We start from the raw sequence: 20,022 nt of genomic DNA, 5'->3' as shown, positions 1-20,022 counted from the left end.
CTCTCCATCTTGTTTGTGTGCCTGTGTGTGTGAGCAAAATCTACATCTTGTGGATGCTTGGGTTTTATAATTTATTCGCAGTGGAGAAGGATTTTATCCATGTAAGCCTGCCTCGATTGACTAGAACCAGAGAAAATATGGAGCAGTACAAATAAGGCAGACTCAGAGATGGTGGGAAAAAATATCCCAGCAACTCTGAATGGAGAGAAATCAGTCCATTTGTAGTTGCATTAGACTAATCCCAACTGAGCTAACTATTAATAATTATTAAATCATTATTTATTAAAGAAAGTGAAACAAGTCTTGGATCTGCCCCCACAATTAAATTAAATAAAATTAAATAAGACCCCAAAATAATTTAGAAAATACTTTGTCCTTGTCCAATATAACCCTTCCACTTTTTCCAATTTTTTTTAACTGCTACTTTATTTGTTTCAATTGAAATTGTTGAGAATTTATGGGATATAAATTGAAAATTGATTAGTGATAAGATCCCAAGATGTATCCCAGGTGCACTTTACATGACTCGTCTCTTCACCCACCACTCCATCGTTATTGTGGTGAGTAGATAATAATAATAAAAAGTTTTGGGGGACCTATCCCTTTAATAGGGGATAAACTATATTGTTCAATTGTAACCCTTTGGTACGATTCATTTTGATAGACATTGTGAGCCAGGTAGTAGTAACAACTCAAAAAGACCCATGGATGTTAGTTCTTTACCAGATATTCTCAGAAACTTTACATGGGTATTTTTGAAAAAAAGACAACAGTACACATATTTAATCTATGTGTTGAAAAGTCTTAAATATGCACAGAGATATTAAAATAAAGGTAAAATCCGTAAGTAGCCGTACCAGGATGGCAGTGGTGGGAATTAACAAAGTAGAAATACTTTGTTACTGTACTTAAGTAGATTTTTCACACATCTGTACTTTACTTGAGTATTTATTTTCCTGACAACTTTTAACTTTTACTTGCTACATTTGAGCACAAATATCTGTACTTTCTACTTCTTACATTCTCAAAACTTGCTCGTTACTTGAGCAGCGGAGGTTGGCGCAACGTGCAGCTTTACACACGGTGCACCTCTCTCTCGCTCTCTCGCTCCTGCAGGAGCTCGGTTCAATCTTTATTATTAGGGCCCGAGCACTGACAGGCACTGACAGATGTGAGGCCCTATTGAAATTGTAAGGATTATTATTCAGGCAAATGAATTGGCTTTTTGTGGGCTTTTATAAGGTGACTTTACATCATTTTTTGAAGGTATTCCTTTTTGGATTCACATTAGTTTTCCCTTTCCTGCTTCGTGTCAACATCTGCACATAAATACATAGCTCGAAGCAGCAAGTGGTTAACTTTTCTTAAAGAAAATATTGGAAGTAGTTGGTTTAAACAAAAACTGTTGGTAAATAGACTATCATTGGTTGTCCGTGTCTACTTGGTCTTACACGTCCACGTTAACTAAACAAACAGATTTAAAACAAGTCAAGATGGAAAATCAAACAACACAACCAATATACAGGCAGGTAAACATCCAGGCAGTTACACAATACAGCTAATAGACACAAAAGGTTCATTTGGTCTATTAGTTTTCTTAGGTAGAATCAAGAGGCACATGATTATTCTGTTGTGTTGATTCTTTGTTATCTCTAGAAGTTCAGATGCACTTGTCCAATACTATTTTAACCTCAGCATCTCGGGTTCAAAATTTGTAAAATTATACATTATATATATAGTGTTGTAACAATTTTTCAGTCAGTTGAAATAAATCCTGAACTGAACAATTTTGGGTTGTTTTGTGTCTGTATAGGCCTACTATAAATAACACTTAGCATTTTTAATTTTGGAACTTGTACTTTAACTTTTGATACTATACATTTCAACACCAGATACTTTTGATACTTATGTACATTTAATATGAGCAACTCCAAGACTTTTACTCAAGTTATTTTCTGACGGGTGACTTTTACTTTTACCGGAGTCACTTTCAAGTAAGATATCTGTACTTTTACTCAAGTATGGCTTTCAAGTACTTTATACACCACTGCAGGATGGACATTGTTCCTGTGAGATACATGGACTCATGGCCTCTTTCCACGAGAGTGGAGTTCAGGGTCACTGTATTCAAACCTCTTCCCAAACAACAGAGCTGATATGATATTCGAAGATGCATAAGCGAGTGTCTGGCTGTTGTTGAAGGCTTTACCTGAGAGAAGAGTCAGACACAAGGTGTTAATTATTTAAGCGACTGCAGCAAACTGTGAAGGAAAAATGTAGTTTAGAAATCCATCACGGCTTACATTTGTCTCCCACCTGACCCTCGGGGGGCTCCGTACAACTTCAGTGCTCCTCTTCCCCATCCCAAAATCTCTCAGCATGGACAGAGCAAAGCGTCTCATCTCTTTCCCTGAGTTGCCGTTGGAGAATATTATTCCCGTGAGAGAAAATAAAACAGAAAGGTTCAACCCAGAGGGAAATGTTTGCTTTTCTACAGCTCTAGGGACAAGATTCTTTTTAGCCATGTGCTGTTCTCTTCTGCCTGTTTTCCCATGTTTTCATCAGCGTTAGTTTCAATTCCTTGGATTTTCTACAAGAGACTGGAAACACCAAAGTTATCTATGTGTATTTTAATAGGGGCTTTCTGCAGAAAGGATCAACACAGAGAGTCACAGGGATCTCAGAGAGAAGATGGAGAACAGTCAAATGCAAGGAGCTTATATAGGAGAACAAGGCTGTTTGCCTGAGCCAGTTCAGCATGGTTCTGTAGGCGTAGTTAAAGACAGGAATCTAAAGAACAGGAATAAATGATTTGCATACATTTCCATTGGCTTCTTTGGACAGTCAATAAGTAATGGAATGGGAAGGTCATACAGGTATATAAAAAGGTGATACAGGTTTCAGGTCATAAACATGTCAGGTCACGGAGTCTGAGACAGGTCTGCAAAAAGTTACTCTTCAACTACAAAATAGGTTTCAACCACACCATCCTGAAGACTTGAACTAATCTGCAGCCCCTCCAAAGGAAGCGTGCTGCAAGTTAACACTTAGCCGTCCCTGGTTAATCAGACACAAATCTATTTAAGCGTTAGATCTCTTCAATTTACTCTTTCGCAGCTCAACCTGTTTCCAGCCTGACCTGAACCAGTCAGGAGCAGGTTAAACTTGACTTATTCACTCCACTGTTGTTCACTTCAGTTCCTCGAGCAGCCTTGACAATCAACTCATGGGAAATGTTGTCATTTTGTCAGCTGATGAAATTATAATTTAAAAGCAGCTTAAACTCAATTTCCCCTTTATGAATTATTTATTTATTTGTTAACGTCTGTCATGGGAATTTCTCAATAGTAAAGCACAAGTCATTACAATTGTTCTTTCTGGAAGTTTAATTCTACATCTGCAGATGGGCATCACCGTACAAAACCATGGCAAAGATTTCATACAATGAGCAATGACATACAAGAGACACAGCACTTTTATACATTTCCAAGCTCCTCCTGGAGAGGAACACATGTTATCGATTAACCTCTTTGATCATTAGAAATAGGTGATCAGTATCCTGTCTTCTGCTCTGTCTCAGGCCACTTGAGTGAAACATCTGTATTCAAAGATCTCTTATCAATGTTTTACAACCCACTCACATCCCCTGTCATGTGACTTCATTGCTAGGTGACCATGTGAGTGAGGAAGTCATATAACATCAGTTGCTTGAGCAACACCCTGATATGTAAGGGAATCCATTTGCTCATCTTTCTATACATCAAAGTGGTTCCTTCCATCAATCAATGCCCAAATGGTAAAATTGCCACCACACATCAAAACATTTTGAACATTTCAGACATGTATTGTAATTTCACTTTATATTATCCAGAAGAAATAAAGATGTAGGCACTAAAATAAAAGATCAGAGCAAATAACTGACACTGATGTCAACAATTTGCTGGCAAATCATCTCTGACTAATTGTAGAAAAGAAAAGTAAATCAGTTTGTAAAAAGAAATCCCCAGTTGCTGAAAAGCAGGAATATGCTCTTGTCTTCTCTTACTATAAAAGTCCAAATACATCAAGTTTCTATCGATATATATAAAAAAAAAGACAGGCTAGTCTGCGTTCCCATCTCCTCTCAGATCAGTTCTGTTTCCTGATGCAGATCTGACTGACTCACAGCTCTTGATCTTGAGGATTTGGAAAGCATGAAAAATAGAAGAAAAACTCTTTGTTCAAATGACAAAGGCTGTTATAGTCCAGTGCTCTGGCCGGCTCCATCACTGGCGACGAGCCGCACACAGCTCATGAGGTAAAGGGCTGAGGGTGAAGCCCACAGCAGGCGTCAGATCCAGTTCATCCTCCTCGACTCCGGGTGGAGGAGTGAAGCGAAAGCGCTGAAGGAGGGAGGCGAAGAAGATGAAGAGCTCCATCACTGCCAGACTCTCTCCGGGACACATTCTGCGACCTGGAAGAGCAGCGAGTTGCAAAAAATCACGTGTGTTCAAGTGTAAATTAGTCCTGATCTATAAATGAAAATGAAAACTTGTGACGAAGCTGCTGTACCTGCAGAGAAGGGCATGAAGGCGTCTCTCTTGATGAATTTACCCTCACTGTTCAGGAAGTGGGACGGGTTGAAAGTGTGCGGGGTCTCCCATTCGCTCTCGTCAGCCAGGACAGAAGTAAGAAGAGGAAACACAATAGTCCCCTGTCATGAAACGGGGAAAAAGCACGTAAAGCCCGAGAATGAAGGCATTTTCCAGTGCTCAGAGGTGGAAGACCCAGCAAACACAAATGTATATGTATTGACCCGAATGTGAAGAACTGACCGCTTTGATGAAGTAGCCCTGGAAAGTGACGTCTCGGCTGGTTTTGTGAGGAATGGACATGGGGACGATGTTGGCCAGTCTCTGCGTCTCATGGACGACGGCGTCGGTGTACGGCAGGTTCTTCCTGTCCTCCACTCGAACCTGACGGCCTCCGATCACCCTGCTCAGCTCCTCCTGGACTTTGTCTGAGTGCACATGAAACTAATATTAAAACTTGACAAATGTGGGACGCTACTTTAATCTTGTTTTTGACCCGGTCATTTATCTGGACCGGACTGTTTCCTATCACCCAACTCAACTCCTTCCGCCCCTGGTCTGGCGTCACGAGATGAGTGGTATCAAAGCATGTTTGAAGTGCTCACATATTCGGCCTCTAGTGTTTTTCCCTGTCCTTTATTGTGTCATGAAGAAGATGTTTCTTTTAATTGGTATAAAAATCAGGCCACCACAGATTAATATTCACTTTTAAGACACAATTCAAACGAGATGTTAATGTCTTTAGACAGCTTCTACACACAAAAAAAACTGAATTCTGATTACCAGGATGGGAACTAAAAGGCATTTCAAGGCACCCACAGGTTAAAACAAACATACTTCATCTTACCCTGTAAATGTGGATATTTGGCCATAAACAGCAAACCCCATCTGAGTGTACTTGCAGTGGTGTCGGTGCCAGCACTAAACAAGTTTGTTATCGTAAAAAGTAAGTTTTTCTCATGGTAGTGAGTGTCCATAACACAAGAGTCCTGAGAGAAAGAAAAGCCACAGAACATTATAAAATATTCGTGGGCCACAATCTTATTCTTTATCTAATAAAAAACATGAATTATTTTGGATAATGCAGTCCTACCTCTTCTTTCTGTTTCCGAATCATAAAACAGTCCACGAGCCCCCTGCAGGAGTTCGGGTTCAGCGTCTCTCTGAGTTGCTTGATTAAGTCTCTGACATCCCTGATGCTCGAGTGGAGATTTTGTAATACGAGCTGCCGGGTTCTTATCCAACCGAACAACCTGGGAAACATGTTGTAAATCTGTGGCACAACAGTAACAAGACAACAGAGATGATTTCAGACAGTGTTCAACAAAGCCACAGAGTGTTAAAGCTCCTGAAAGAACTAGAATGGAAGTCAGTAGAGCACACACACCAAGTCCAACAGTCCTCTATAAATTCAATCAAGCTGCACCAAATATAAACACACATATAGACATCAGTCAAATAAATATGCCTGTATTTCTCTTTTATGAATCCTTCCCTGCGATAATGGTGAAATTTAAGGGCCTTGGCCCATCAATTGTACCAAGTTTCAATTAAATCAGTCTTTGTGATTTTGCATAATCCTGTGAACAGACGTCCTTGGAAGGGATGATACAAATAAAGAGAGTTTATTAACTGTAGTACATAAATATTTTTCTCAACACTTCAACTTCAAAAATTCCCAAAGCAACTATAAACTGATGCTACAAGTTATTTGTATCCTACATCATTTGAGCGATTCTCCTTTTTAGTCACGTCCTGATGTGTCAACATTCAAACAAGATCACATCTGTCATCACTGCTGACGAACACATCCCCTTTAATCAGAACTGATTCAAAAAAACAAACATGAGGTTTACCTGCATTGAAGCGGCGCCGCTGTATCGAATGGTTTCATTCGCTCTTGTCACCATTTTTTGAAACAGAGGGTCGTTATATTCAAATCTGCTCCCGAACACGATGGAGGAGATGATGTTGGACGTTGCATAATTTAATGGATTTGCTGTATCAAAAGGTTTCCCTACCGGAGACAGGAAGTAAAATACGTTACATCCAAGCCATTTGTTGTTTTGGCACATCAGAACATTTTGTCAGGTTCTTACATTAACTCAATACCTTTGTGCTCCTCGAACATCTGGATCAGGAACTGGGACTCCTCCACGATTTTATCCTCAATTGCTCTTTTGCCCATCCCGAAGTCTCTCAGGGTGGAGAGGGAGAAACGCCTCATCTCTTTCCACGACTCTCCGTTTGCAAAAATGATTCCTTTTAAATCAAATCAAACAGAGTGTCATCCAGAATTTGTACTGATTTTGCTTTTGTGCCTAAGAGGAAAATAAATAAGAAAGTGTTGACCTTACCATGACCTTGATTCATTTCATAAAAAATGGGGTTGATGAATCGGTCTCCAAACTCGTCTGAGAAGCTGAGCAGAGCCTCCTTGACCGCCTTGTATCCAGCCAGCACCACCACTTTATCAGGTCCAAAGTATACAGTGAACACTGAGCCATATTTCTCTGAAAGCTGAAATAACACAAAAGTCCCACATCGATGATCGGTGTCGGTCGACAAACTGTAGCATGTGGATGTTGCCTGAATCAGGGTTTCCCCCAGAAAACTTGCTAAGCCTGGTGGTAGGGCTGCTAGAAGGCAGCCGCGGGGGGGGGGGTTGTTGAGTCGGATTTTGAGCTGGACACCATTGTTTCTTATACTCTAAACATGATGCACTTTGTTTAATATGCACACCTAACTTTTTTATTTTGATAAGGGGTTAAATAGATACTTTGATATCTTTTTGAGTTGCACTGCTGACTTAACTTATAAGCCCTCTTTTTTATTTATTTTTATCACGTTGGAGCTGCTAGTTTAAACCTACAGTTTTGCACTTTAATATTTGAGCCTTTGTTTACATTTTGTTTTGTGCTGCATTATATGGTGACATACAGTTTGTTGTTGTCAACATAAAATTAACTGAATTGAAATGGTCAATTTGATTTTTTTGGAGGAAAATTAATCGTTTACATTAATCGACTAATCGATAAAATAGTCGTCAGATTAATCGATAGAAAAATAGTCGTTAGTGGCAGCCCTACTTAATATTTAAAAAAATTCAAGTTAGCTGTGAACATAGCAGTCAGGCCTCTTATTTCAGAAACAATGAACCATAACAGTTAGGTTACCAATAAAATGTTAGCCTTTGCTTTCAGCCAGCTACTCAAACAGACAAGCAACAAAATAACAAACAAACAAAATACACAGGCAAGTGTCGGCCTACTTTGAAATAAATTAAACACAGAACTTTGTAGGGCTATTTGAGTCCTCCTCATATTTGTGGAAAATGTATGAAATAAGAAGTACCCTATTTTTAAATAAATAAAACCAAATAGCTGCAGCCTAATCGTGTAACGGACTAGGTTTATGTTTATGTTTGGTTTTGACTTATGTTCAGTAAAACACTGTGTTGAAGGAGCGTTCTGATGTCCGACGGTCAGTGAATGGGTCTGAGTGGGACATGTGACTGTTTGGACCAATAGGATGGTTGCTTGGGGATCGGGGCTCAATGAGGAAGTGAAGTGTTTTTGATGTGCGCGAGTGACGGATTTATTTATTTTTTTAAATAAAAAAAACAAGCGACGCTTAGCCTGGCGGGGGGGGGGGGGGGGGGGGGTATAGTCTGGCGGCCCGCCAGGCCTATACAGCACTGGGGGAAACCCTGGCCTGAATAATGAGATCACCTGTGTATATAAATGTCCTGAGAGGAAGTCCAGACATTTGGTCTTCATCAATCTACAAATGATCTGCCTTCAAGCCAATGACATGCAAATGTGCTCAGAGGCTCTGAGAGACTGTAGGTGTGATTACATCTTCCTCTTAGACCCAACGTCTCTGGCCCCTGTTGTAAAACCTTTGTTCTAGCAACAGGTATTGAAGTCTCCAAGCAAATACACATCTGAGCAGAGGAAGTCACAAGAACATTTTAGTGTTTACATCTCTAAGCCACACAGAAATACTTTGTCAGTAAACTCTTCTACAAAAATGTAATTTGTTTCATTGCACATATCTAAATACAAAAAATTCCCATCACACACATTAATGACAAAGTGAACATGTGAGGAAAAGCACAAGCTCGGGTAATAAAGCAAAGGTGTATGGATGGATGGATGAATGGATGTGCTGGAGCAGGAGGCCTCATCTCACCTCACACAGGGTCCTGTAGGGTCTCTTGAGATCCAGTTGCAACACGTTGCCGAGCAGGGGCAGAGGCCTCGGCCCCGGGGGACTCTTCCCGGCTTCCCCCGGGCTGAGGCTGCTGGAGACCAGGCAGAGGACGAGGAGCACAACAGCAGCTCCCAGAACAGCGGTGGGGCTGGAGACCAGGGAGGAAAACAAGTCCTCCACAACAGCCATGGGGTCAGCTGTTCTCTCCTCCGTGTGTGAAGTGTCAATGCTGCTCTCTGCTCAGGAACTTGAAATAGAGTGTGAGGTGAATTTCAAGTTCCTCCTGCTCCTCTCTCCTCCTACTCCTCCTCCTCCTCCTCTCTCCTCCTCTCTCCTCCTCCTCTCTGTAATGAGCCTCTGCCTCACGTCTCAACAACAACAATCTAAAAAAAAATCTAAATTTCTACTATTTTCACTTTTATTTCGCTGGTGGGTTATTTAGGGTCCTTGAGCTGCTTATATTTGATGTAATGAAATGTGTTTGTTGTTACTATTGTTGTGTGTTCACTCAATTTTTTGATTGATTATTGATTGTGATCGTGACAATTGTAGAGATGAGCCCAAAATAAAGATCCTGGACCCTGTGACGTCCCGGCTGGGGCAGTGAAACCGGATCCTTCCTCCTGGATGTGGCTGCTCCTCCCCCGGGGTGAGGCTTCTACAGAGCTGTGTAGGGAAAAACAGAAACTCCTATGACAATATTTATTGTGTCAGAGTTGAACCTGACATCTATTTGAAACAAAGCTAGTTAAGTTGGAGTGTGTGTGTGGGCGTGCGAGCATGTGTTTCTACAAGTTCAAGAGTGATGGCAGCAGAGAACTAGTTCAACTAGTTGGTGGGTTTCTGGAAGAAGGCTGTAGAATTTTCTGAAAGTCGTTTGGCTCCTCCTCCAAGAGACCGGGGGAGGTTTCAGGTATTTAACCTCTGTAGGTGCTTGTGTACCAATGAACAACTCCTGCATAAACCTTGACCTAGATAGCTGAGAATCGTCACAGACATGTTCTGCAAGTCCTAAAGCGTTTCAAGATGCTTCTGCTGTTGATAGAATCAGAATCAGAATTCTTTTATTTGCCAGGTATGTTTGCACATATAGGAAATTGACTTGGTGTCATTGGTGCACTGAACATAAAACAACAATATAAAAAAAAACAACAATATATAAGAAATAGAATAAAATAAAATAGAATAAAGTAGAATAAAGTATATACATGTATACAGTCACAGAGTAACAGAGTTATGGGCACGTGCTGTGCGAAGGTGCAGAGATTGGTGATAGTGCCAGTAATATATGTTATAAATTATAAATTATGTGCAGGGGGGGGGAGGCTGGTGGGGTAGAGTCAGTGTGATGCAGAGTCAGTGTGGTGCAGGGGGCTTGTTTGTGAGCCCCACTGCCACGGGGAAAAAACTGTTCAGATGGCGAGACGTTTTAGTCCTGATGGCCCGGAACCTTTTTCCGGAGGGAAGTCTCTGGAACAGGTGGTGACCGGGATGTGAAGGATCAGCAATGATCTTGCCTGCTCTCCTAATGGTCCTGGAGTGGAACAGTTCTAGGAGAGCCGGCAGGTCGCAGCCGATGACCTTCTCAGCTGACCTTATGACCCGCTGCAGTCTGCCCTTGTCCTTGGCAGTGGAGGCAGCGAACCAGACGGTGATTGATGAGGTGAAGATGGACTCAATGATGGCCGTGTAAAACTCAACCATCACTTTCCGCGGCATGTTGAATTTCCTCAGTTGCCGCAGGAAGAACATCCTCTGCTGGGCCTTTTTGATGATGAAGGTGATGTTCTCCGCCCACCTCAGGTCCTGTGCAATGATGGTCCCCAGGAATCTGAAGGACTCCACTGTTTTAACTGGGGTGTCACACAGGCTGAGGGGGGGGGGGGGGGGGGCGGTTTGGGCTGGGCTTCTCCTGAAGTCTGCTACCATCTCTACAGTTTTTAAAGCGTTCAGCTCCAGGTGGTTCTGGCTGCACCAGGAAGCCAGGCTGTTAACTTCCTCTCTGTAGGCGGCTTCGTCCCCATTGGTGATTAATCCGATGAGGGTCGTGTCGTCTGCGAACTTCAGGAGTTTGACAGAGGGGTGGCTGGAGGTGCAGTTGTTGGTGTAGAGGGAGAAGAGAAGAGGGCAGAGCACACAACCTTGTGGGGCTCCAGTGCTGATGGTCCGGGACTCAGAGACCAGCTTGCCCAGCCTCACGCGCTGCTTCCTGTCAGTCAGGAAGTTAGAGATCCACCTGCAGGTGGGCTCAGGCACGCTCAGCTGTGTCAGCTTGTCACGGAGAAGAGCTGGGGCGATGGTATTGAATGCGGAGCTGAAGTCCACAAACAGGATCCTGGCGTAGGTGCTGGGGGAGTCCAGGTGCTGGAGGATGAAGTGGAGTCCCATGTTGACTGCGTCGTCTACGGACCTGTTGGCTCTGTAGGCAAACTGCAGTGGGTCGAGGAGGTGGTTGGTTATGGTCTTGAGGTGAGTCAGCACCAGGCGCTCAAAGGTCTTCATTACTACAGAGGTCAGGGCGACCGGTCTGTAGTCATTAAGGCCTGTGATCCTCTGCTTCTTGGGAACGGGGATGATGGTGGATGTTTTGAGGCAGGCGGGTACAACACATTCAGCCAGGGAGGTGTTGAAGATGTCCGTGAACACTGGAGAGAGCTGGTCTGCACAGTGCCTCAGTGTGGGGGGGGGGACAGCGTCGGGTCCAGGTGCCTTGCGGGGGTTCAGTTTCTTTAGAAGCTTGTTTACATCTCTCTCCTGAATTAAGAGAGGTGTGATGGGGGGGAGGGGGCAGTCAGGGGCCATATTGTGTGTGTGTGTGGGGGGGGGGGGGGGTTGAGTCTTTGTCCAGGCTGGGGTGAAGAGGTGTAATAGCTATGTGGGGGGGGGCTGGGAGTCTGGGTTAGAACTGGTCCATTGTCTTTCAAATCTACAGTAAAAGTCATTCAGTTCGTTTGCAAGTTTCAGGTCTTCTACAGAGTGGGGGGGGGGGGGTTTGGTTTTGCAGCCGGTGATCACTCGCAGCCCCTCCCAGACTGACGAGGAGTCGTTGGCTGCAAACTGTTGTTCCAGCTTGTTTGAATACTGTCGGTTGGCCTCCTTAATCTCCTTGCCAAACGAGTATTTTGCCAGTCTGAAACTATCCATGTCCCCACTCTTGAAGGCCGCCTCCTTCTCCAAACGAAGCTGTTTGAGTTTTGCTGTGAACCTGGTGCGTGTCAAGTGTCATCAACTGTTACCTCCAACCAGGTTACATTTTACTGAAAAACTTAATTTTTAGGGCTGGGCAAGTTAACTTGTTTCAATCGAGTTAACTCAAGTGATGAGTTAACTCGATTAATTATTTTATCTCGCATTAACTCAGGTTTGATTATTTATTGTTTTATTGTGAAAGTCAGGCTTTTATTTTGTGAAAGTCTGTTGCTGACTGCTGCAGAACAGGAAAAAAGAAAATAATTGGCGGATAAACAATCGAGTTAACTCAAGTGATGAGTTAACTCGATTAATTATTTTATCTCGCATTAACTCAGGTTTGATTATTTATTGTTTTATTGTGAAGGTCAGGCTTTTATTTTGTGAAAGTCTGTTGCTGACTGCTGCAGAACAGGAAAAAAGAAAATAATTGGCGGATAAACAATCGAGTTAACTCAAGTGATGAGTTAACTCGATTAATTATTTTATCTCGCATTAACTCAGGTTTGATTATTTATTGTTTTATTGTGAAGGTCAGGCTTTTATTTTGTGAAAGTCTGTTGCTGACTGCTGCAGAACAGGAAAAAAGAAAATAATTGGCGGATAAACAATCGAGTTAACTCATCACTTGAGTTAACTCGATTAAAACGAGTTAACTTGCCCAGCCCTAGTAATTTTATATAAATGAGTCCGTTAGAAAAAAAGCTACAATACATGGTTGACAATGATCCACACATGTCAATACAACAAAAAGATAAATAAACAATATGATTTTCTTGGAGTTGAACCAGACATCTCTGTTCTCTGGTGGCGCGTGTGCAGAGAACAGATTCAGAAAAGTGTGAAGTGTGCGCTGGTGGGAAAACAGGACCTGACTCAGATGTTTGCTTCCATGTGCATAGAGCATTATTTTATTTAAAAAGAATTGCGACACAAATACAGTTGACTAGGTCAGTTCCATGGTACAGTACATTACACAGATGTAAATTCCCCTTTTAAATGACAGTGCCTCAGCACTCAACTCCTTCAGTATCAGCAGTACAAACGTTCCCATGTTTGTGTTTCTACGTATCGGACGCTGCAGTTGATTCAAGTCATACAGTGTAAAGAGACACACAAACAAACATAACAAAAGTAAAACATGAAGGGGTTCAAACCTTTAAGGACCAATGGAATGTCAATCTCTACTTCTTTTGTTTCTACACACATTGAACAGTGACATGAAGAAAGTGCAGAAAATTGGTAACAATTCTGATAAACCTCGAGTGCTTCTTGCTTTCCTGTGAGACGCGGAAATACATTCATCTCACTTCTGGTCGATTTGTCTTCAAGAGAAGGAATCTGCTCACGAGTCTCAGCTCATCTGATTGATGATCCGTCTCAGAGAATAACATTGAATCGTAAACACGGCATGGCAAGCAGGAAATTAAAAACAACAATAATGATGATGTGATCCTCATTGTTACGTGTGAGGAAATCATAACAATCCTATGGAATAGAACACACGTGATGTTCAACAGGTTCTTTATAAGTACAAACATGTGACGGAGGGGCACATTCTGAGCTCGATGAAAGAGAAACAAACACTGTGCTGATTATTGTTCCTCAGGGACAAGGCATCGGTTAGTGTGCAGGGGACTGTGTTCACAATCCATACAACTGTTCAGCCTTTTTATTCTATTTCCTAAAAGGAGCAGCTACACGCTAAATGTGACACAGCAGTAAAGCTCGTCCACTGCACAGGGACAATCTCTCAGCTCTCATATCGTAGCACTGATTTACGTTCGACTGGATAAAAATCAAGAATAATGAGTTGTCATTCTCACGCTTCCTCACACACAAACCCACTAATTTACACACACACAAAGTGTATGTCACATGTGTATGTATATATATATATATACATACATACAAACACATACACACAGGTGTACCGTATGAAATGCATAGCTGCGGGAAAAAAAAGAAATAAACATTCAAAAACGCCACATAGGTCTTTGCAGTCTTGCTCTTGTTGGTCCAAATCGATCACATGTGGTCTGATACAACTTGAGGTTAATTCTTCCTGTTTTACTGCGACAGCGTTGGCGGCAGCATCATCACCTGCGTCATACAGCGATTCTCTCTAAATAGCTTCTGCGTTATTCCAAATGGCTGAGACATAAACTGAATCTATAACTTGTTTGGCAGCGAAAACAGAATCATTGGTTCATAAAAGAAGCATATTAAATGTACTCAGACTGGACTTAATGTGCTCCTCTGCAGAAAGGACGGTCTTTTTCTTCATCATCATCATCATCATCATCAGCATCATGCGCTCGGTAAGTCGTATTTTATGCATGCATTCGTTAATGAGCCCCCCAAAAAATATGCCTTTAAAAAGAGTAACAGTTTTTCTCTGTTTTGAATGACAAACTGGTTTTAGTACCATGAACACGCCACATTATTTACATTGTTTTATATTGAGCAATATAATTACACAAACCCTCATTAGTTAGATAAGGCGTAATGGTGTGTTACATTTTCATAGACGTATCAAATAAGAGTGGTTCACTCCTTCGTGGCGACTCATGATCACCAAAGCGCGCAAAGTCTCTGAAATAAAATCATGAAATAAAAATCATAAATAACAAAAAGACAAGCTGTACACACACACACACACACCCTGTCACACATAATTAAGAGAAGTGGTCGTATCTAATGAGTGGTGTCAATGACCTTTGACCTCACTAAAAAAGGTGCATCAGAGTTCATCACGTGGAATAAACCACATTCCCATTTCCTACTTTCTCATCACACAACAACAATAACGACGGCATGAATGAGCCAGCAAACACACATCAACAGGATACAGTAGTAGAAATGATGAAGGTGACGATTAGGGACTGGCCCAGTGTGTGTGTGTGTGTGTCTACATGTGTGTGTGTATGTGTTGTTGGTCATATTAAAATGGAGCAGGAGATAAATCCCTCTCTGCTCCAGCAGTATACACAACTGCTGTGTAACTGTAAGTCCATCTACACACACACACACACACACACACACAAACCCACACACACGCATACATACATTCACACAGATTAAAATGGACGATGGATGGACGGACTCCTCTTCCACCTACTTCTTCCCGCTCTCTATGCAGTGCTGGAACTGGGCAAAGCTGAGGAACACCTGCTCCAGGGATATCTGGCTCACGCAGTAATCTTCAATGCGGTATTTCTCTTTGGCTGCCTCCAAAGTGCCAAACACCTGAGTGGGAGCAGAGGAGATGGAGGGAGAGAACGTGGGAAAGTGGGATGTGAATATATCTCCTGGGTTACCCACCAACTCACAATGAAAACAAACAATGGAAATAAAACGGTGTAGGTCTGTTTCCTTGCACGTCTTTGAATTTTCAAGATCTTTTGTGCATTGTGGAGAATGTAACGTGTAATGTGATCATGCTTTAGTGTAAAGCCCCTCCCACTAACTCCCACTAACAGAGATTACTGGCAATTAACTCCCAGATTGAATGACACTGCAGTAGACCAGGGTTTGAATCGGCTCCGGCTCTGATTGGCAGAGATGGACACGTGACACCCGGGTAAACGGGCTAATATGGCGAGAGGTGAGAGAGCGCCGCATTCGGGACGTTGAGCTTAAAGAAAAGAGAGAAGAAGAAAAGAGAGAGAGGCAAACGGCTCTAGTGGAGTCAACCTGTGTCTACCTGCCAGTGTAAAAGTGGTATAAGTGTGTCAATTTACCCACAATGCAATACTGGTCAATTACAGATTTATAAAAAGTTTCAGCTCATAAAAATCTCAGCTCATCAAGACAAAAACATACTGATGTGACCAAATAAGAATGAGACGGAGACCTTCTGGATTCATAGAGTTTTGCTGAAACTGTCATAGCTGAGGTAACGGAAAGTTGCAGTAAATTAGTTTGTCCACTAGAGGGTGATCATACATAGCACATAAATAATAAATAAACATGCAGCTCTGCGACAGTACCTGGGCCCAGGTTAGTGTTTTGTCAGTCAAGTGGTAGTGCACCATCCCCTGGTGTTCATCCTTTAGTTGACTTCCTGTGGGAGGAAATGCACATGTTTAGATATTAACCATGATTGATGGAGTGCAGAAAGAATATCCAAATCCCTAAAACACAAGTTACAAGTTGTTGTATTTGAATCAAAAATGTTATTCTTATGATTAAGTGTTACTCTGTGTCTCTGACCTGGAAAGGTGCTTTCAATGAATTCTTTAAACAGATGGAGGTCACTGTCCTCCAGATCAGCCTCCACGTGCACTTTCGCCAGCAGAGTGTAGCCACTGCCAAACTTGCTCTTCAGGTGTTGGGGACTCCCGAGACATTTCATCTGGCCGTTGACCATCACCGCCAGCCTGGTGCACAGGGCCTCGCACTCCTCCATACTGGTGAGGGGACAGTGGTACGTTGAGTTTCATATATGAGGATTTAGCAGTATAACTTTGTTAATCTGGTAATCAGGGAGGTTGGGAAATGTTTTAAACAATAGAAAATATCTAACTTAGCTTAAATGATAATATTTTAAAACTACTTAATTACACAAAAGTCTAGTATAGGTAGAGGTTTTATCGACATACTTTGCATTCATTTGTAAATTGAATTCTACCATTGTAAATAATCAGTGCAGACTAAATGCAGAAAATAAGAATATAAATACGATTTTAGTATAATGCAAGAACCACAAAATATGTACTTAAATACAGGTAACTATGCGTTGTTACGTTCCACCACTCCTGAACCAAATACAACACAATCTAAATCTCACCTATGAGAAGTGATGACTATGGCCTTGCCAGACTCTCGTGTGCGTGTCACAGAATCCCACAGCAGCCTCCTGGCCACAGGGTCCATCCCAGTCGAGGGTTCGTCCAAGAAGATGACCGGAGGCCCACCAATCAGAGCGATGGCCGCACTCAGCTTCCGCTTGTTACCACCACTTCCATGTTGATGGTGAGAGGATGTTTTACACACACACAGCATGAAGCCTTATCCAGGATAACACGTGTACCGTGTGGCACAGATGACTCACCTGTAGCTGCGGACCAGTTTATCAGCGTGAGGCTCCAGCAGCAGTGACCTCAGGACGTTCTCCACACAGCCGGACACATACTTCTCAGGTATTCCTCTGAGCCTGGAATACATACTCAGAGTTTCTCTTCCCGTCATGTGGTCCAACACAGCGTCAAACTGGGGACAGTAACCGATGCGCTGCTGCACCTGCAATGCAGAGATAAAAGTGTACTTTCAAATATCTGCACTTTGAAAGCATCACTTTCGACCGAGTGAATGTAAACCCCTCTGCTCATACCTTTTTAATGTCCCTCAAAATGCTGTATCCGTCAATGTAAGCGTCCCCGGAGGTAACGCTCTCATCACCCGTTAGCATCTTAAAGGTGGTGGTCTTCCCTGCTCCATTGAAGCCCAGGAGTCCAAAACATTCACCTTTTCCAACAGCTAGAGACATCCGGTCCACAGCCAGGAGATTTCCCCCGCTGCTGTACACCTGAGAGGAAGAGATAACCACCTTGTCATATCTCATATAGTCACATGGATCCAGAGTGAAGCCGGTTTCAACACTGACGCACTTCGTCTCTGAGTTTTGAGAGGAAAAAACCTTCTGTGCTACCTACCTTGCTGAGCTCATGCAGGACAAGGGGGCTGCCGACCATAGACTCTATTATCGGCTGGCACTCCAGGACCCTCTTCCTCTCATCGGCCACGTCTCTGTCCTCTGGAAGGACCGCTGCATCCTCTATTAGAGGTAACTGAGGCACAAACACACACACATAAGTAAGATGAAAATGTACCGCGAAAAATATAAAACAAGTAAGACATTGCATTCTCCTCTAAACCTCCGTCTTACAAGAAAAGGGGCTTTCAGATGATGATCCACATCTTTTGGCAGCCTATGTCCACATATCTTGCAATCTTTAACTAGACAGCCACTCAGAGAGCCCACCTCCTCCAACAGTCTCCCTTCTAAACCAAATTTAAATTCACACGATCTAGATGATCACCCAATTGCACACACTCATAAATATCTTCTATACCTTTTTTTTCTTCATAAAGACCCATTAGTTATTCTCAGAGAATCTATTAAAACGTTACAATAAAAAACCTGTCTCGCAATGATAAAAGATCTGGATCCACACCAAAATCCAGTGGCTTCTTTCCTGACCCAAACCACATCCTTCAAACAAGTCGTTCTACATACTCTCCTTCTAACTAACAAACAAACACGGGGGGGAAACAGGAACTCCTTGGAACGAGGTAACAAGGGACAACTGTACATACAGTATAAATATGCTCTAGCATACAGGGGGTAGACTCATGAAGGAGATTAAGTACGATTAGTTCAATTACACAACAAGTGGAGTCTGTGTAATTTAATCTTCAACCTTATGACCTGGAATTCAGCCTATTATGATTTCAAGTTTCTAATAGGATTTAAAATGTATATTTCTTTTTTTTAAAACCTTTAATCATATCTGCATGACCAGACACTATTTACTATGTGGTTCTACAATCACTACTCCAGTTGCCTCAGGGGTTTTGCTCTGCTTAGTCTGAATGTAATCATGTACACCTAATATCCCAGGAGAAATCCAACAGTGTGCAGGCTGTTTGTTGAAACCTTCCAGTTTCATCAGAGGAATAATCAAACACACACAAACACTGTGCTGTGCTCCCGCGATTCATCTACCTGTTTGCGTCGTCTGCCCAGGGAGGTGAGGATTCTCCAGAGTGTGCGGACAAACTGCAGCTCGATGGTGAACAGCAGAATAAAGAAGACCACTCCCTGAATCGAAAAGGCCACGAGGAAACGTCCCACACCAGGCTCCGACATGGAGAAGTAGTTGGTCTGGTAAGTGACGTCTAAAACCAGAGGAAACGTTAAATTACGTCAAATAGATCACGAGCACAATCATGCAGAATCTATGCAAAAGTCCCTTTTTTGGTAATACAACAGAAATCGTCATTGTCCTTACTGTAGTGTTTGCAGATTGCCTCGCTAACAAAGCTGGACGTACAAAACGTGAGGAATTCGTAGTTCTGGTAGAACTGGCTGAAGGACATTCCGAGGCAGTAGTTTGGGAAGATCAGGAACACCTTATCCAGTAATTGTGACAGGTGCTGCAGCTTCAACTCTGGAGGAAGAATTCATGAGGGAGCAATCAACAGGAATGATCAGGAATCTTTAATTTTCTTACCTATTTTTCTCCTTATATTTCCACATTTTTAACCTGTGGAGTCAGATGTCTCCTAAGTGTCATTTCATAAAACTCAACTTCTCTCCACACAGGCCTCGAGAACATGCTCCCTCACTGGCTTCATATCCACATATACAGCAGGTTTTATTAGAGGAGGGAAACCGTGTTGTTTCCCTTTCCACTCGAGATGTAATTAGCAACAAAAAAAAACGTTATTTTCCCAACCCCTTAAATCCACCCTGAGTATAAGCAGTCAATTTTGAATGGAAATTACATTTGAAAAAGTAAGGGTCCTATTCAATTTGAGGGCTATAAAATGTTAACATTCACAACATTAGCGGCGCGACCTACAGAGGATTGATTATGGAATAAAGTGATTATAGATTATGAGTTGTCTTTACATGCAAGGCTAGCATGTTTGTTTATAGTGCATCTTTCCGCACCTTTTGAGTTAGTCATCCTAAAGCATTGCTTAGTTCGCTTAGTTTATTTATACGAGTTCTTAAGAGCTCATCTAATGTGTCACAGAGGAAATAAATTCCTGTTAACGACTCGAAAGTGTCTCGCACTGTTTTCACAGTAGAAAAGGACAGAGGGGAAAATAATCTGTGACGCTGCCAACAATTACTGTTATCACTGCTCAGGCAGGAGCGCAAGTAGAGAGTCGGAAGTATGGTAAGAGCCAGAGAACCTGTGAGTGACAGATAGGAGAAAAGAAGAACTGGCTGCACCTGAAAAGATATTTGGACAAACTACAGAATAGTCAGGAGTTTATTTTTTTTGGGACTCGATCTGATTTACAGCTATCT

The 20,022-nt window shown here is 42.2% G+C and overlaps 2 protein-coding genes across 3 annotated transcripts in view; both read right to left on the bottom strand.

Moving 5' to 3' along the window:
• Nucleotides 1-3,368: 3,368 nt before the first annotated feature.
• LOC133023174 (cytochrome P450 2K1-like) lies at nucleotides 3,369-8,980 on the bottom strand. Its single transcript, XM_061090137.1, has 9 exons — nucleotides 8,766-8,980; nucleotides 6,929-7,091; nucleotides 6,684-6,833; nucleotides 6,428-6,588; nucleotides 5,665-5,844; nucleotides 5,419-5,560; nucleotides 4,815-4,999; nucleotides 4,552-4,693; nucleotides 3,369-4,453 (listed from the first exon to the last, which is right to left on the bottom strand). Exons 1-9 carry the CDS (start codon nucleotides 8,973-8,975, stop codon nucleotides 4,266-4,268), a joined length of 1,521 nt encoding a protein of 506 aa, XP_060946120.1. The 5' UTR covers nucleotides 8,976-8,980; the 3' UTR covers nucleotides 3,369-4,265.
• A 3,878-nt stretch (nucleotides 8,981-12,858) lies between these two features.
• Nucleotides 12,859-20,022, bottom strand: part of abca3b (ATP-binding cassette, sub-family A (ABC1), member 3b) — a 33,432-nt gene continuing 26,268 nt past the window's right edge. For both annotated transcript variants that reach the window (XM_061090134.1, XM_061090135.1), the window contains 9 exons: nucleotides 18,992-19,150; nucleotides 18,706-18,878; nucleotides 17,633-17,767; nucleotides 17,311-17,505; nucleotides 17,032-17,219; nucleotides 16,768-16,938; nucleotides 16,191-16,387; nucleotides 15,968-16,041; nucleotides 12,859-15,224 (listed from right to left, as the gene is read on the bottom strand). In XM_061090134.1, coding sequence (XP_060946117.1) covers nucleotides 15,093-15,224; nucleotides 15,968-16,041; nucleotides 16,191-16,387; nucleotides 16,768-16,938; nucleotides 17,032-17,219; nucleotides 17,311-17,505; nucleotides 17,633-17,767; nucleotides 18,706-18,878; nucleotides 18,992-19,150 — 1,424 coding nt within the window. In that variant the 3' untranslated portion in view covers nucleotides 12,859-15,092. The remainder of the gene's footprint in view (nucleotides 15,225-15,967; nucleotides 16,042-16,190; nucleotides 16,388-16,767; nucleotides 16,939-17,031; nucleotides 17,220-17,310; nucleotides 17,506-17,632; nucleotides 17,768-18,705; nucleotides 18,879-18,991; nucleotides 19,151-20,022) is intronic.

This window comes from Limanda limanda, chromosome 17 (genome assembly GCF_963576545.1).
Source record: "Limanda limanda chromosome 17, fLimLim1.1, whole genome shotgun sequence".
NCBI classification, from domain to species: domain Eukaryota; kingdom Metazoa; phylum Chordata; class Actinopteri; order Pleuronectiformes; family Pleuronectidae; genus Limanda; species Limanda limanda.
Note: the sequence above shows the minus strand (reverse complement) of the source record. Positions and strands in the feature narration are given on the sequence as shown.

Bases quoted from the DNA above. Each gene is read 5' to 3' on its own strand.
- LOC133023174 (XM_061090137.1), bottom strand. From the start codon at position 8,975: ATGGCTGTTGTGGAGGACTTGTTTTCCTCCCTGGTCTCCAGCCCCACC. The intron at 6,834-6,928 runs GTAAGGTCAACA...TTGATTTAAAAG, and splicing joins TGAAATGAATCAAGGTCATG to GAATCATTTTTGCAAACGGA. The intron at 4,694-4,814 runs GTCAGTTCTTCA...GTTTCATGACAG, and splicing joins AGGGCTACTTCATCAAAGCG to GGGACTATTGTGTTTCCTCT.